Source organism: Balearica regulorum, chromosome 2 (assembly GCF_011004875.1).
Source record: "Balearica regulorum gibbericeps isolate bBalReg1 chromosome 2, bBalReg1.pri, whole genome shotgun sequence".
NCBI lineage: Eukaryota > Metazoa > Chordata > Aves > Gruiformes > Gruidae > Balearica > Balearica regulorum.
Window position 1 is genome coordinate 168,409,864 of NC_046185.1, and position 12,705 is coordinate 168,422,568.

The 12,705-nt window shown below is 49.3% G+C and overlaps 1 protein-coding gene across 1 annotated transcript in view; it reads right to left on the reverse strand.

The window, feature by feature from the left end:
- Nucleotides 1–4,910: 4,910 nt before the first annotated feature.
- Nucleotides 4,911–12,705, reverse strand: part of ASB10 (ankyrin repeat and SOCS box containing 10) — a 34,649-nt gene continuing 26,854 nt past the window's right edge. The window contains exon 9 of the mRNA XM_075746996.1: nucleotides 4,911–5,269. Coding sequence (XP_075603111.1) covers nucleotides 5,249–5,269 — 21 coding nt within the window. The 3' untranslated portion in view covers nucleotides 4,911–5,248. The remainder of the gene's footprint in view (nucleotides 5,270–12,705) is intronic.

Below are 12,705 nucleotides of genomic sequence, written 5' to 3' on the forward strand. Positions count from 1 at the left end.
AAGAAGAGGTGCAGGCACCTGTGCACCATCTCCCCTTACCCTTTAGCCCAGACCACACAGGTCAGGCAGAAACCACAGGCCACGCACGTGTGAAGCGCCGTCACCAGCCAGCACGTCTATCAAGCATGAAGCACACCATCCCCCAGGCCTTGTCACAGAGTGGAGCACAGCCGTACCTGGGGGAGCTCAATCTTTCCTGGCATCTCTGTAGATTTCTGCACCCAACACTGCACCCAGACCTTGGGCAGACAGATTTCCTGCACAGAGCGCTTTAAAAATGGTCTTAGAGCTCATTAGCAACAGCACTGACATGATCAAGCTAGCTCGGCCCCCTGTGACTATTAGTTCCCTGGGATCCTTTGCATGCCACCTTGCCTCCCTGGCTGCCTTTCACCATGAGCTCAGAGTCATCCTCAATGGATCACAGCTTATCCAGCCCGGAGGAAGCCATCCACACTGGCCTTTGCCAGGCAAGTCCATGAGCAGCTCAGCCTAAGGCTGAATTTGTGCAGATTCTGTGGGCAGTATGGCTGGCTGCTACTGGGTTCCTCTGAGACAGAGGTGAAGACGCAGTGCTGGGAGCTGGGAGCTTCACCACCTAAGCCTGGTACTAGGCATGGCCCCAGCCGCAAATGCTGCTGCTCACCCAGCCCCATTGGCAGGTCCCTGAGACCCCGTGCCCTGCAGGAACAGGCTTCTCAGCAGAGTCAGGGCTGTGAGCATGGGGATGCAGGCAAATTGCCAAGGTAGTAGGATCTGCAGGCAAGCTTCTGACAGAGATTATAGTGATTACACATCCCAGGTAACAAGTTGCACTTATCCTGCTCCAGCCTGCTTGAGGAGCAGCAATGCACAAAGTACAGAGGGGCCAGCCTGACGGGACCAGTCACAGGCAGCACTGGAAGCTGGGTTGAGCCCTTCAACCCACTCACAACCAGATGAGAGTTCACCTTGGAAGACGGCACTGTTACCCGACTTGTCTGCACCTGGCAAGTGTCTCATTTTCATTTATTTACTCCTGGATAAGGTAGGAGCCTTTCACACATCTCTTTGAGGATCGTTCTGTTTAGGAGAGCTACCACCTCCTTCACTCCTGGATTTTGATCCTGCTCTGGGAGAGCGATCATCGCCAAACAGTTCAGATAACTTACTGGGCTCCTAAGGCACAGGGCTAGCTTATATCGGCACTGTTGTGGCACTGTCTCATTTCCATTCTGGCACCGTCTGCTGCTGAAAGTTCTTGGTTTCTTTTGGCTTGTGTTTGTATAGCAGACCAAGACTGGCATTTGCAAAGCCCACACTTGGGCTGCAAAGCTGTCTTCAGTTCCTAACTGGATAAGGTCTCCCGGAAGCATCGACGTGCCCACTCCAGCTAGCTCCTCAACTGCAGCACGGCTGTTCCCCATGCTGATCAGAGCCATCCTTCAGGAACCATAACTGGCATCAGACAGAAAGAGAAAGAGAGAGAAAAGGGAGAAGAGAGAAGGACAGAAAGAGAAAGAGAAAGCCAAGCAAATGTGAGATCTCCAGAGGGAAACCATCACCAGAAAGTTATCAGCTTCATGAAAGGAAAACTGCCCAGGGCAGTGCAGGGTCCTCAGCAGGCAGGATTGGACCCAGTTTGTGAGATGGCCCACCTGGCACATTGTCAGCCCCTGGCTGCAAGGAAGGGGTGAGGCGACAGGGGTATCACTGCATAATGCACCTCTGGAGGTTACCAAGGAGGCTTTGCAAGGGAGTGATGCAGAGGACAGGCGCACCCAAGCACTAGGGCTGTGGACGTTGCCTTCAGCCAACATAGGTGTATCTGGCCCATGAGCAGATGGTCCCTCCCAGGAGCCAGGCCTGATACCTCTTGCACTTTTAGCCTAGAAGAAGCTCTATCCAAGTGCACTGCTCTGCCCCAGCAGTTATGTGAGCATGCCACTCTGGATTCTTTCATTCAGATGACGTCCATCATCTGCAGGTCACTATATGAACATGTGTTTCACGGCTATCTGACAGAAGCAAAGAGCCTATAAGAAAAGGTGATGTTCTCAGAGTGCAGGATGTGGGATTCAGAACAAAATGTGTTATGCAACACAATCCACAATACAGGCTGGTACAGGAATAATGCTGATATGCCTGTCTTCAGCTGGGAATGTGGTACTGGCTTATCAGAAGATGTAGTGGCCCTAATTTCCACACCACCATCATCTAGTGTGGACTCAGTGTGTAAGAACAGTCCTGCTAGTCCTGGGTCCTGCATTATAAAGAAGAAGAAGAGGACTCTCTTCATTCAGTCACAGCATCACAGAATCACAGACTAGTGGCAGCTGGAAGGGACCTCCAGAGGTCATCTTGTCCAACCCCCCCTGCTCAAACAGGGTCACCTACAGCCAGTTGCCCAGGACCACATCCAGACAGCTTTTGAATATCTTCACGGAAGGAGATTCAACAAACTCTGTCGGCAATACGTGCCAGTGCTCAGTTTCCCTCACAGTGAAAACATGTTTCCTGATGTTCACCCAGAGCCTTCTGTGTTTCAGTTTGTGTCCATTACCTCTGGTCCAGTCACTGGGCACCACTGAAAACAGCGTGGCTCCATCTTATTTGTGCCCTCCCTTTGGGTATTTAGCTACACTGATGAGATCCTCCTGAGCCTTTACTCTCTAGGCTGAACAGTACCAGCTCTCTCAGCCTTTCCTCATAGGACAGATACTCAGGTAATTTTTCCATGTTTAGATCTTGTTATTTTGTCACCACTCAGCTTTCTCTTCTTTGGAATATACAGCTCCAGGTCCTTGAGGCTCTTTTTGTTGGTCATTTCCTTGTCTTTTTACCATTCTTGATGTCCTCTGCTCCCATTGGAGCCCACCCACTACACTGTGGTCACCACAGCTCCAGAAGACAAGACCAATGTAGCACTTCTTTACAGACCAAACACTGATCTGTGCACGCCATGACAGCTGTGCCTTTTCTGTGCAGTATGGGGCATGTTTGTTCCTGCGGATCTCGGCTTGCACTGTCTGTGGTAGGTCAGGCCTTACTAAGGCTTTTGCAGCTGGGGTCTGCTGGTTCTAGGGGAGAACTTGGTATTTGTTCTGCTGGCCTTAGTTGCAGTTGGGGCTGCAACCCCAACCAGCAATTTTTTTCTGCACATTAAATAAGCCTAATGTCTATTCCTTCATGCAAGTCTTTAACAACTCTAGCAGAGTGCTAGATGCAAGACAGACATCTAGGTAACACCCTCTATGCATCACTGTAGTTTGACTACTGATAACTAACTTTGAATAGGGTTTTCTGGCAAGGTATGCTCTCACCTAATAGTAGTTCACTCAATATTGTCTTTTCTTAATTTCATTCTGAGAACCTTATATGAAAGAGCATGAAAGTGAATTTCCCACTGAGTGGAAAAGGGGAAACATAACCCCCATTTTTAAAAAGGGGAGAAAAGGAAGACCTAGGGACCTACAGGCCGGTCAGTCTCACCTCTGTGCCTGGCAAGATCATGGAGCAGATCCTCCTGGAAACTGTGCTGAGGCACATGGACAATGAGGAGGTGATTGGTGACAGCCAACATGGCTTCACTAAGGGCAAATTGTGCCTGACAAATTTGGTGGCCTTCTGTGATGGGGTTACAGCATTGGTGGGTAAGGGAAGAGTGACAGACGTCATCTACCTGGACTTGTGCAAAGCATTGGACACTGTCTTGCATGACATCCTTGTCTCTAAATTGGAGAGACATGGATTTGACAGATGGATCACTCAGTGGATGAGGAATTGGCTGGGTGATCACACTCAAAGGGTTGTGGTCAACGGCTAAATGTCCAAGTGGAGATCAGTGATGAGTACATTCCTCAGGGGTCGGTACTGGGACTGACACTGTTTGACATCTTTGTCGGTGACATGGACAGCGGGATCGAGTGCACCCTCAGCAAATTTGCCGACAGCACCAAGCTGTGTGGTGCAGTCAACATGCTGGAGGGAAGGGATGCCGTCCAGAGAGACCTTGACAAGCTTGACAGGTGGGACCGTGCAAACCGCGTGAAGTTCAACAAGGCCAAGTGCAAGGTCCTGCACATGGGTCAGGGCAATTCCAACCACAACTACAGACTGGGGAGAGAATGGATTGAGGTCAGCCCTGAGCAGAAGGACTTGGGGGTGTTGATTGATGAAAAGCTCAACATGACCCAGCAATGTGCTCTTGCAGCTCAGAAAGCCAACTGCATCCTGGACTGCATCACCAGCAGCGTGACCAGCAGGTCGAGGGAGGGGATTCTGCCCCTTTGCTCTTGTGAGTCCCCACCTGCAGTGCTGCATCCAGCTCTGAGGTCCCCAGGACAAGAAAGACATGGAGCTGTTGGAGCGAGTCCAGAGGAGGGCCACGAAGCTGATCAGAGGGCTGGAGCACTTCTGCTATGAGGACGGACTGAGAGAGTTGGGATTGCTGAATCTGGAGAAGAGAAGGCTCCGGGGAGATCTAATTGCGGCCTTCCCGTACCTGAAGGGGCCTACAGGAAAGATGGAGAGGGACTGTTTATCAGGGAGTGCAGTGACAGGACAAGGGGTTTAAGATAAAGGAGGGTACATTTAGATTAGATGTTGGAAAGAAATTCTTTACTGTTAGAATGGTGAGGCCCTGGCAGAGGCTGCCCAGAGAAGCTGTGGCTGCCCCGGCTCCCTGGCAGTGTTCAAGGCCAGGTTGGATGGGGCTTTGGGCAACCTGAGCTAGTGGAGGGTGTCCCTGCCCATTGCGGGGGGGGGGTGGACTAGATGGGCTGTGAGGTCCCTTCCAACCCAACCCTTTCTATGATTCTATGAAATTAAGACATTTCAGACACATAACATCCCCTCCTTCTGTACCTTTCCCACAGGCCCTTTGGCCTGATACAGAAGGAGGTAGGATTGATCTGACCAACTTTGCATATGTCAAGGCGCTTACAAATTGTTTAGTTACCTGCTGTAGTATTTTCCAGGAATCAAAGTAAGGCTGGCCAGGCATAGGACCAAATTTAAGAAGTCACAGGCTACTATCAGATATGTGCTTGCATTTGTCCCAAGCCCATGTGGCCCAGAAACCCAAGGGACAGCCTTGCAGCTACCAGCATGGAGGTGGGTGGGACAGCGTGGATTTGAGCCGTGTTGCTGACATCTGGTGATGAGCTGGAGGAACGTAGCAGGGGCTGTCAGGCCCTGGAGAGTGCCTTTGTACAAAAGGGTTGTGCTCCCCCGGGTTTCACCTGCAGAGCATGGTACCTCAGGAGCATCAGCAGCTGCTGCAGAACATCTGGATGGAAACAGAAGCGCAGGAAGCATTTGGAGTCATGCCTCTAATGGTGAAGCACCAGAAGCACTCAGCACCAGGAGAGCCGCTGTAGGGGCAAACCAGCCACTGGAGTGAGTCCAGCAGAGCTCTGCATGGTGCTGCTCAAAGAGGGGCTGTGTTGCTGTGTGGGGTTGCAACTTGGAGCAAACACTGAGGCTCCTACTGTCATGAGTCAGAGATCCTCGGAGTGCTTCCTCAGGTGGGATCACTGCAAGTGTCATGAGGCAGCCCTGTGAGGTTCTCATGTGCTGGTGGACTGGTGAGAGGAGGGAGTTCACGTTTGTGTGTCACATCCAGCCCTGAGGTCCTTTGGCAATCCACAAACACTGCCCAGTCCCACAGGGTGAAACATGCTCAGTGCTTCCAAATGGCTGAAGTCTCAAAACTAGAGCTTGTGAGAGAAATTGAATAAAAGCAAATATGTAAATAAAATTCTAAAGTAGCATCACCATTTATTTCAGAATGTCTTTTTCAGAAACTAGTGCAGGCAGCAAATTTAGAGCAAGGAAGCTGACAGAGCCAGTACAAACCAGTAGTTACAAAATGAAGGAAACTAAGGGGAAGTCAGAGACATCAATGAAGTATCAGTGAAGTGAGCAGCACTGTTAAGGGAAACATGAAACTGTCTCTTTACCCTGGGCCCAAACACAGTCCCCGTGGTGACAGAGGCCAATGGTGGACCAGTGTGGAAGAGCAACAAGACTATGGATCACAGATCTGTAATTAAGCAGTTTGATCTCTTTGGGACTTGGCTAAGCACCATGCTGGATGAATTCTGGTCTGGGCTAGGGCAGATCTTCCGGTGATTTTTAAAAAAGACAGAGAGGAGACATCCACATCCACCATGAGAAGCTATTCTAAGATGAAATTAACTGGTAGATTAATTACCCTTGCTATTAAAAATGTGTCTAATTTCTAATATGTGTTTAACCAGATTCAATTTCCAGCCACTGGATCTAGTTTTACCTCTAAGCGCTACTCAGAAGAACTGGCAATGCTGAATAAACTCCGCAGCCTGCCCCTCAGAAAGTTTGATAAGGCGCAGTTGAGGACCAGCAATGGATGTCAGCTTGGTGCTGGAGGGTGTGTTTAGCCCATGTGCTCACAGCGCTTTGTAGAAGATTGCTGCCAACTCTTTCCGCCCTATAAATCTGGGACCAAAGAACAGGCACCTACAACTGCACACAGGGCTCCAAGGATCAACCATAGTGTGTCCAACCACCACCCCTCTGAAGTTCCCACTGCCAGGAATCACTGGCAATCCGTAACTCACTTATGGCTCTTCTCTGAACCCTCTCCAATTTCTCAGGTTTTTGGTTTTTTTTTTTTGAAATGTCAACCCCAGAGCAGGATGCCCCAGCAGCAGAGAATCCAAAGAACTGCAGTCGCTGGGTGCCTGCCCTAGGTTTCTGTGTGTAAACATATGTTCTGCATAATGAAAACCAAGAACTCAATCAATATTTCTGCTCTGTATTTGAAACAACAATGGATAATATTCATATTTTACAGTGGTAATGAAATACTTTTTATTCCATTAGTAATTAAAGAAGATGCTAAAGAGAAACTGTTTAAGTAACAATTTTTATAATCTGCTGGAGGATAACTTATATCCAAGAGTATTTACTTGACTAATGACTTCACTGAACCATTGATTTTTTTTTTTTTTTTCTTTATAACAAATCATGGCACATTGGGGAACTTAAGATAACTGGGGGGAAAAATAAGCCAATGTCTTGCTAGTATTTAAATGTGTTCACATGGATATCCAGTAAACTACAGAGCAGTTGGTTCAACATACATCCCAAGTAATTATAGACAAACAGCCGAAGGATGTCTTAGATTCACAGAATCATAGAATCATTTAGGTTGGAAAAGACCTTTAAGACCACCAGGTCCAACCATTTACCTAGCACTGCCTGGTCCACCACTAAACTATGTCCCTAAGTGCCACATCTACAGATCTTTTAAATACATCCAAGCATGGCGACTCAACCACTTCCCCGGGCAGCCTGTCCCAGTGCTTGACAACCCTTTTGGTGAAGAAATTTTTCCTAATAGCCAATCTAATTTTACCCTGGGACAACTTGAGGCCATTTCCTCTTGTCCTATTGCTTGTTACTTTGGAGAAGAGGCCAACCCCCACCTGGCTACAACCTCCTTTCGGATAGTGGTAGGGAGCGATAAGGTCTCCCCTCAGTTTCCTCCAGACTAAACCACTCCAATTCATAGAATCATAGAATCATAGAATGGTTTGGGTTGGAAGGGACCTCACAGCCCATCTAGTTCCACCCCCCCCCTGCCATGGGCAGGGACACCCTCCACTAGCTCAGGTTGCCCAAAGCCCCATCCAACCTGGCCTTGAACACTGCCAGGGAGCCGGGGCAGCCACAGCTTCTCTGGGCAGCCTCTGCCAGGGCCTCACCATTCTAACAGTAAAGAATTTCTTTCCAACATCTAATCTAAATGTACCCTCCTTTATCTTAAACCCCTTGTCCTGTCACTGCACTCCCTGATAAACAGTCCCTCTCCATCTTTCCTGTAGGCCCCTTCAGGTACGGGAAGGCCGCAATTAGATCTCCCCGGAGCCTTCTCTTCTCCAGATTCAGCAATCCCAACTCTCTCAGTCCGTCCTCATAGCAGAAGTGCTCCAGCCCTCTGATCAGCTTCGTGGCCCTCCTCTGGACTCGCTCCAACAGCTCCATGTCTTTCTTGTCCTGGGGACCTCAGAGCTGGATGCAGCACTGCAGGTGGGGACTCACAAGAGCAAAGGGGCAGAATCCCCTCCCTCGACCTGCTGGTCACGCTGCTGGTGATGCAGTCCAGGATGCAGTTGGCTTTCTGAGCTGCAAGAGCACATTGCTGGGTCATGTTGAGCTTTTCATCAATCAACACCCCCAAGTCCTTCTGCTCAGGGCTGACCTCAATCCATTCTCTCCCCAGTCTGTAGTTGTGGTTGGAATTGCCCTGACCCATGTGCAGGACCTTGCACTTGGCCTTGTTGAACTTTGTGAGGTTCCCTCAGCCGCTCCTCATAAGACTTGCTCTCTAGACTCTTAACTAGCTCTGTTGCCCTTCTTTGGACACGCTCCAGCACCTCAACATCCTTCTTGTAACGAGGGGCCCAAAGTGAACACACCAGTGCTGAGTACAGGGGGACGATCACTTCCCTAGTCCTGCTGGCCACACCATTTCTGATACAAGCCTGGATGCTGCTGGCCCCCTTGGCCACCTGGGCACACTGCTGGCTCATATTCAGCTGGCTGTCGACCAGCACCCCCAGGTTCTTTTCTGCTGGGCAGCTTTCCAGCCACTCTGCCCCAAGCCTGTAGCGTTGCCTGGGCTTGGTGTGACCCAAGTGCAGGACCCGGCACTGAGCCTTGTTGACCCTCACACAGTTGGCCTCAGCCCATGGATCCAGCCTGTCCAGATCCTTCTGCAGAGCCTTCCTACCCTCCAGCAGATCAACAGGCCAGCCCAACTTGGTGTCATCTGCCAACTTACTAAGGGTGCACGCAATCCCCTCGTTCGGATCACTGATAAAGATATTAAAGAGAACTGGCCCCAGTACTGAGCCCTGGGGAACACCACTTGTGACCAGCCACTAACTGCATTTAACTCCATTCACCACAATTCTGTAGGCCTGGCCATCCAGCCAGTTCTTTACCCAGTGAAGCTTACACTCATCCAAGCCGTGAGCAGCCAGTTTCTCCAGGAGAATGCTGTGGGAAACGGTGTCAAAGGCTTTACTGAAGTCCAGGTAGACAACATCCACAGCCTTTCCCTCAACCACTAAGGGGGTCACCTTGTCATAAAAAGAGATCAGGTTAGTCAAGCAGGACCTGCTTTTCATGCTGACTGGACCTGATTACTTGGTTATCCTGTACGTGCCACCTGATGGCACTCAAGAAGATCTGCTCCATAACCTTCCCTGGCACCCAGGTCAGACTGACAGGCCTGTTGTTCCCTGGATCCTCCTTCCAGCCCTTCTTGTAGATGGGTGCCACATTTGCCCACCTTCAGTCAACTGGCACCTCCCCAGTTAGCCAGGATTGCTGACAAATGATGGAAAGTGTCTCAGTGAGCACTTCCACACGCTCCCTCAGAACCCTTGGGTGGATCTATCCGGCTCCATAGACTTGTGTGTGTCTAAGTGGTGTAGCAAGTCACTAAGCATTTTCCCTTGGATTATGGGGGCTTCATTCTGCTCCTTGTCCATGTCTTCCAGCTCAGGGGGCTGGGTACCTGGAGAACAACTGGTCTTACTACTAAAGACTGACGCAAAGAAGGCATTAAGGACCTCAGCCTTTTCCTCATCCTTTGTCACTATGTTCCCCCCTGCATCCAATAAAGGATGGAGATTCTCCTTTGCTCTCCAAGTCCAAGGTAGCAGTTCTGCTGACCCCTCCCTCCCCCCTTTACTACTCTGAGAATCAAAAACTCTATCATTTCATGTCTTCTATGCCCAAGACAGTCTCCAACTGTCACATCAGCCACAAGTCCTTCTCTGTTTACAAGCAACAGGTCCAGCGGGCACCTTCCCTAGTTGGCTGACTCACCAGCTGTGTCAGGAAGTTCTCTTCCACACACTCCAGGAACTTCCTGGACTGTTTCCTCTCTGCTGCATTGTATTTCCAGCAGACATCTGGTAAGTTGAAGTCCCCCACGAGAATAAGGGCTAGCGGTTGAGAGACTTCTCCCAGCTGCTCATAGAATAATTTGTCTGCCTCTTCATCCTGGTTGGGTGGTCTATAACAGACTCCCACCATGATATCTGCCTTGTTGGACTTCCCCCTGACTCTCACCCATAAACACTCAACCCTAATGTCACCATCATCAAGCTCTAAACAATCAAAACACTTCCTAACATACAGGGCCACCCCACCACCTCTCCTTCCTTGCCTATCCCTCCTGAAGAGTCTGTAGCCATCCCTTGCAGCACTCCAGTTGTGCAAGTCACCCCACCGTGTTTCCGTGATGGCAACTGTATCACAGTTTCCCTGCTGCACAATGGCCTCCAGCTTCTCCTGTTTGTTGCTCATGCTGTGTGCATTGGTGTAGATGCACTTCAGTTGGGCGATTGATCCCACCACCTTTTTCGGGGGAGAAGCCCTAATTCCTGCGTGACTGTTCTCAGGTGCTTCTGTGGTTTCTAACCCATCAATAACCCTCGTGTCTTTGCTGTCACATGGATCTCCATCCCCTACCTCCACTGAAAGGTCACTCTCACACTCAAAGGAGGTCACTCTCACACTGTCCCACAAACATTGGTGTGCCACCCCCCTGGCTTATCACTAGTGAGCCTGGTTTTATGCCTTTCCCCTTTCAAATCTAGTTTAAAGCTCTTTCAAAGAGTCCTGCTAACTCCTGCGCAAAGATCCTTTTCCCCCTTTGGGACAGGTGTACCCCATCTGTCACCAGCAGGCCTGGTGTTGTGTAGACCAACCCATGATAAAAAAAAAACCAAAAACCCCAGAATTCTGTTGGTGACACCAGGCTCAGAGCCAGATACTGATCTGCTGTCTCTTCTTGTTTCTCCCCTCATCATTCCCTGCAAGTGTTCTCCACAGGAGAAGGCTGCCTGTGGAGATCAGTGACAAGTGGTGTTCCTCAGGGGTTGGTATTGGGACTGACGCTGTCTGACATCTTTGTCAGCGACATCATAGACAGTGGGATCGAGTGCGCTCTCAGCAAGTTTGCTGTCAACACCAAGCTGGAGGGAAGGGATGCCATCCAGAGGGACCTGGACAGGCTGGAGAGGTGGAACTGTGCAAAGTTCAACAAGGCCAAGTGCAAGGTCCTGCATGTAGGTCGGCACAATCCCAAGCACAACTACAGAGAGAATGGATTGAGGTCAGCCCTGAGGAGAAGGACTTGGGGGTGTTGTGGGACGAGAAGCTCCACGTGAGCCGGGAATGTGTGCTTGCATCTCAGAAAGCCAACTGCATCCTGGACTGCATCACCAGCAGCGTGACCAGCAGGTCGAGGGAGGGGATTCTGCCCCTTTACTCCGCTCTGGTGAGACACACACACACACACACACACACCCCCCCGCAGTGCTGTGTCCGGCTCTGAGGTCCCCAGGACAAGAAAGACATGGAGCTGTTGGAGCGAGTCCAGAGGAGGGCCACGAAGCTGATCAGAGGGCTGGAGCACTTCTGCTATGAGGACGGACTGAGAGAGTTGGGATTGCTGAATCTGGAGAAGAGAAGGCTCCAGGGAGATCTAATTGCGGCCTTCCCGTACCTGAAGGAGCCTACAGGAAAGATGGAGAGGGACTGTTTATCAGGGAGTGCAGTGACAGGACAAGGGGTTTAAGATAAAGGAGGGTACATTTAGATTAGATGTTGGAAAGAAATTCTTTACTGTTAGAATGGTGAGGCCCTGGCAGAGGCTGCCCAGAGAAGCTGTGGCTGCCCCGGCTCCCTGGCAGTGTTCAAGGCCAGGTTGGATGGGGCTTTGGGCAACCTGAGCTAGTGGAGGGTGTCCCTGCCCATTGCAGGGGCGGTTGGAACTGGATGATCTTTAAGGTTCCTTCCAACCCAAACCAGTCTGTGATTCTATGATTCCTTAACCAGTTGTCCCTAGGCCCTGAAGTCTCTCTTGACTGCCCTTGATTGTCTTCGGTCAATTAGTAAAAGCTAGAACCCAAATTAATGTCATTTGAAAGAGGTACTTTCCAATAATTTTATGTAATTTTTTGAAAGCCTACAAGTTTGATAGAGCTAACTAGATAGATATGGCATGCTTATACTTCTGCAAGTCATTTGACTTAGTTCTGCATGACATTCTAATAAGAAAAATTAGCTCTATGCAACAATCAGTGTGATCAGGATTAACAGATTTGAAAGAATTGGATAACTGAGAAGACTTATTCTATATAGCCATTTGACAGATGTAGTTGTATTCTATTCACATATCAACGCTATATGTTATTAGCAATCAGGGAGAAAATAAAAAAAATTGCTCGTAAAATTATTGGCGTGGATAAAAATGAATTGTTGGGATGGTAAAAGTAACAGGTGGCACTTGCCCTATACAACCTAATCTGGATTGCTTGAAACACCAAGTTCATGAAAAACCTGGTTTGTTACATCTAAGTATAAGGTGCAACATACAGGAAAGAAGAATGTGGGCTTCATTTTAAAACAGGGACAGCATCCTGAGTAGTAATGAGTATGAAAAACATTTAGAGGTTGTGACATATGCCATATGAACACAAAACGTGATGAATGGGAGGGCAATGCTGCCATTGCTCGTCCTGGGCTGTGTAAATAATCACGTAATGTCAAATATGAAGCTAAGGTTTCTGAGGCATTTGTGTAGATCTCACATCCACATGGCCAAGAATAGCTATTACACAATCATAGCACATCCATCTTTTGAATGTTGTGCACAGT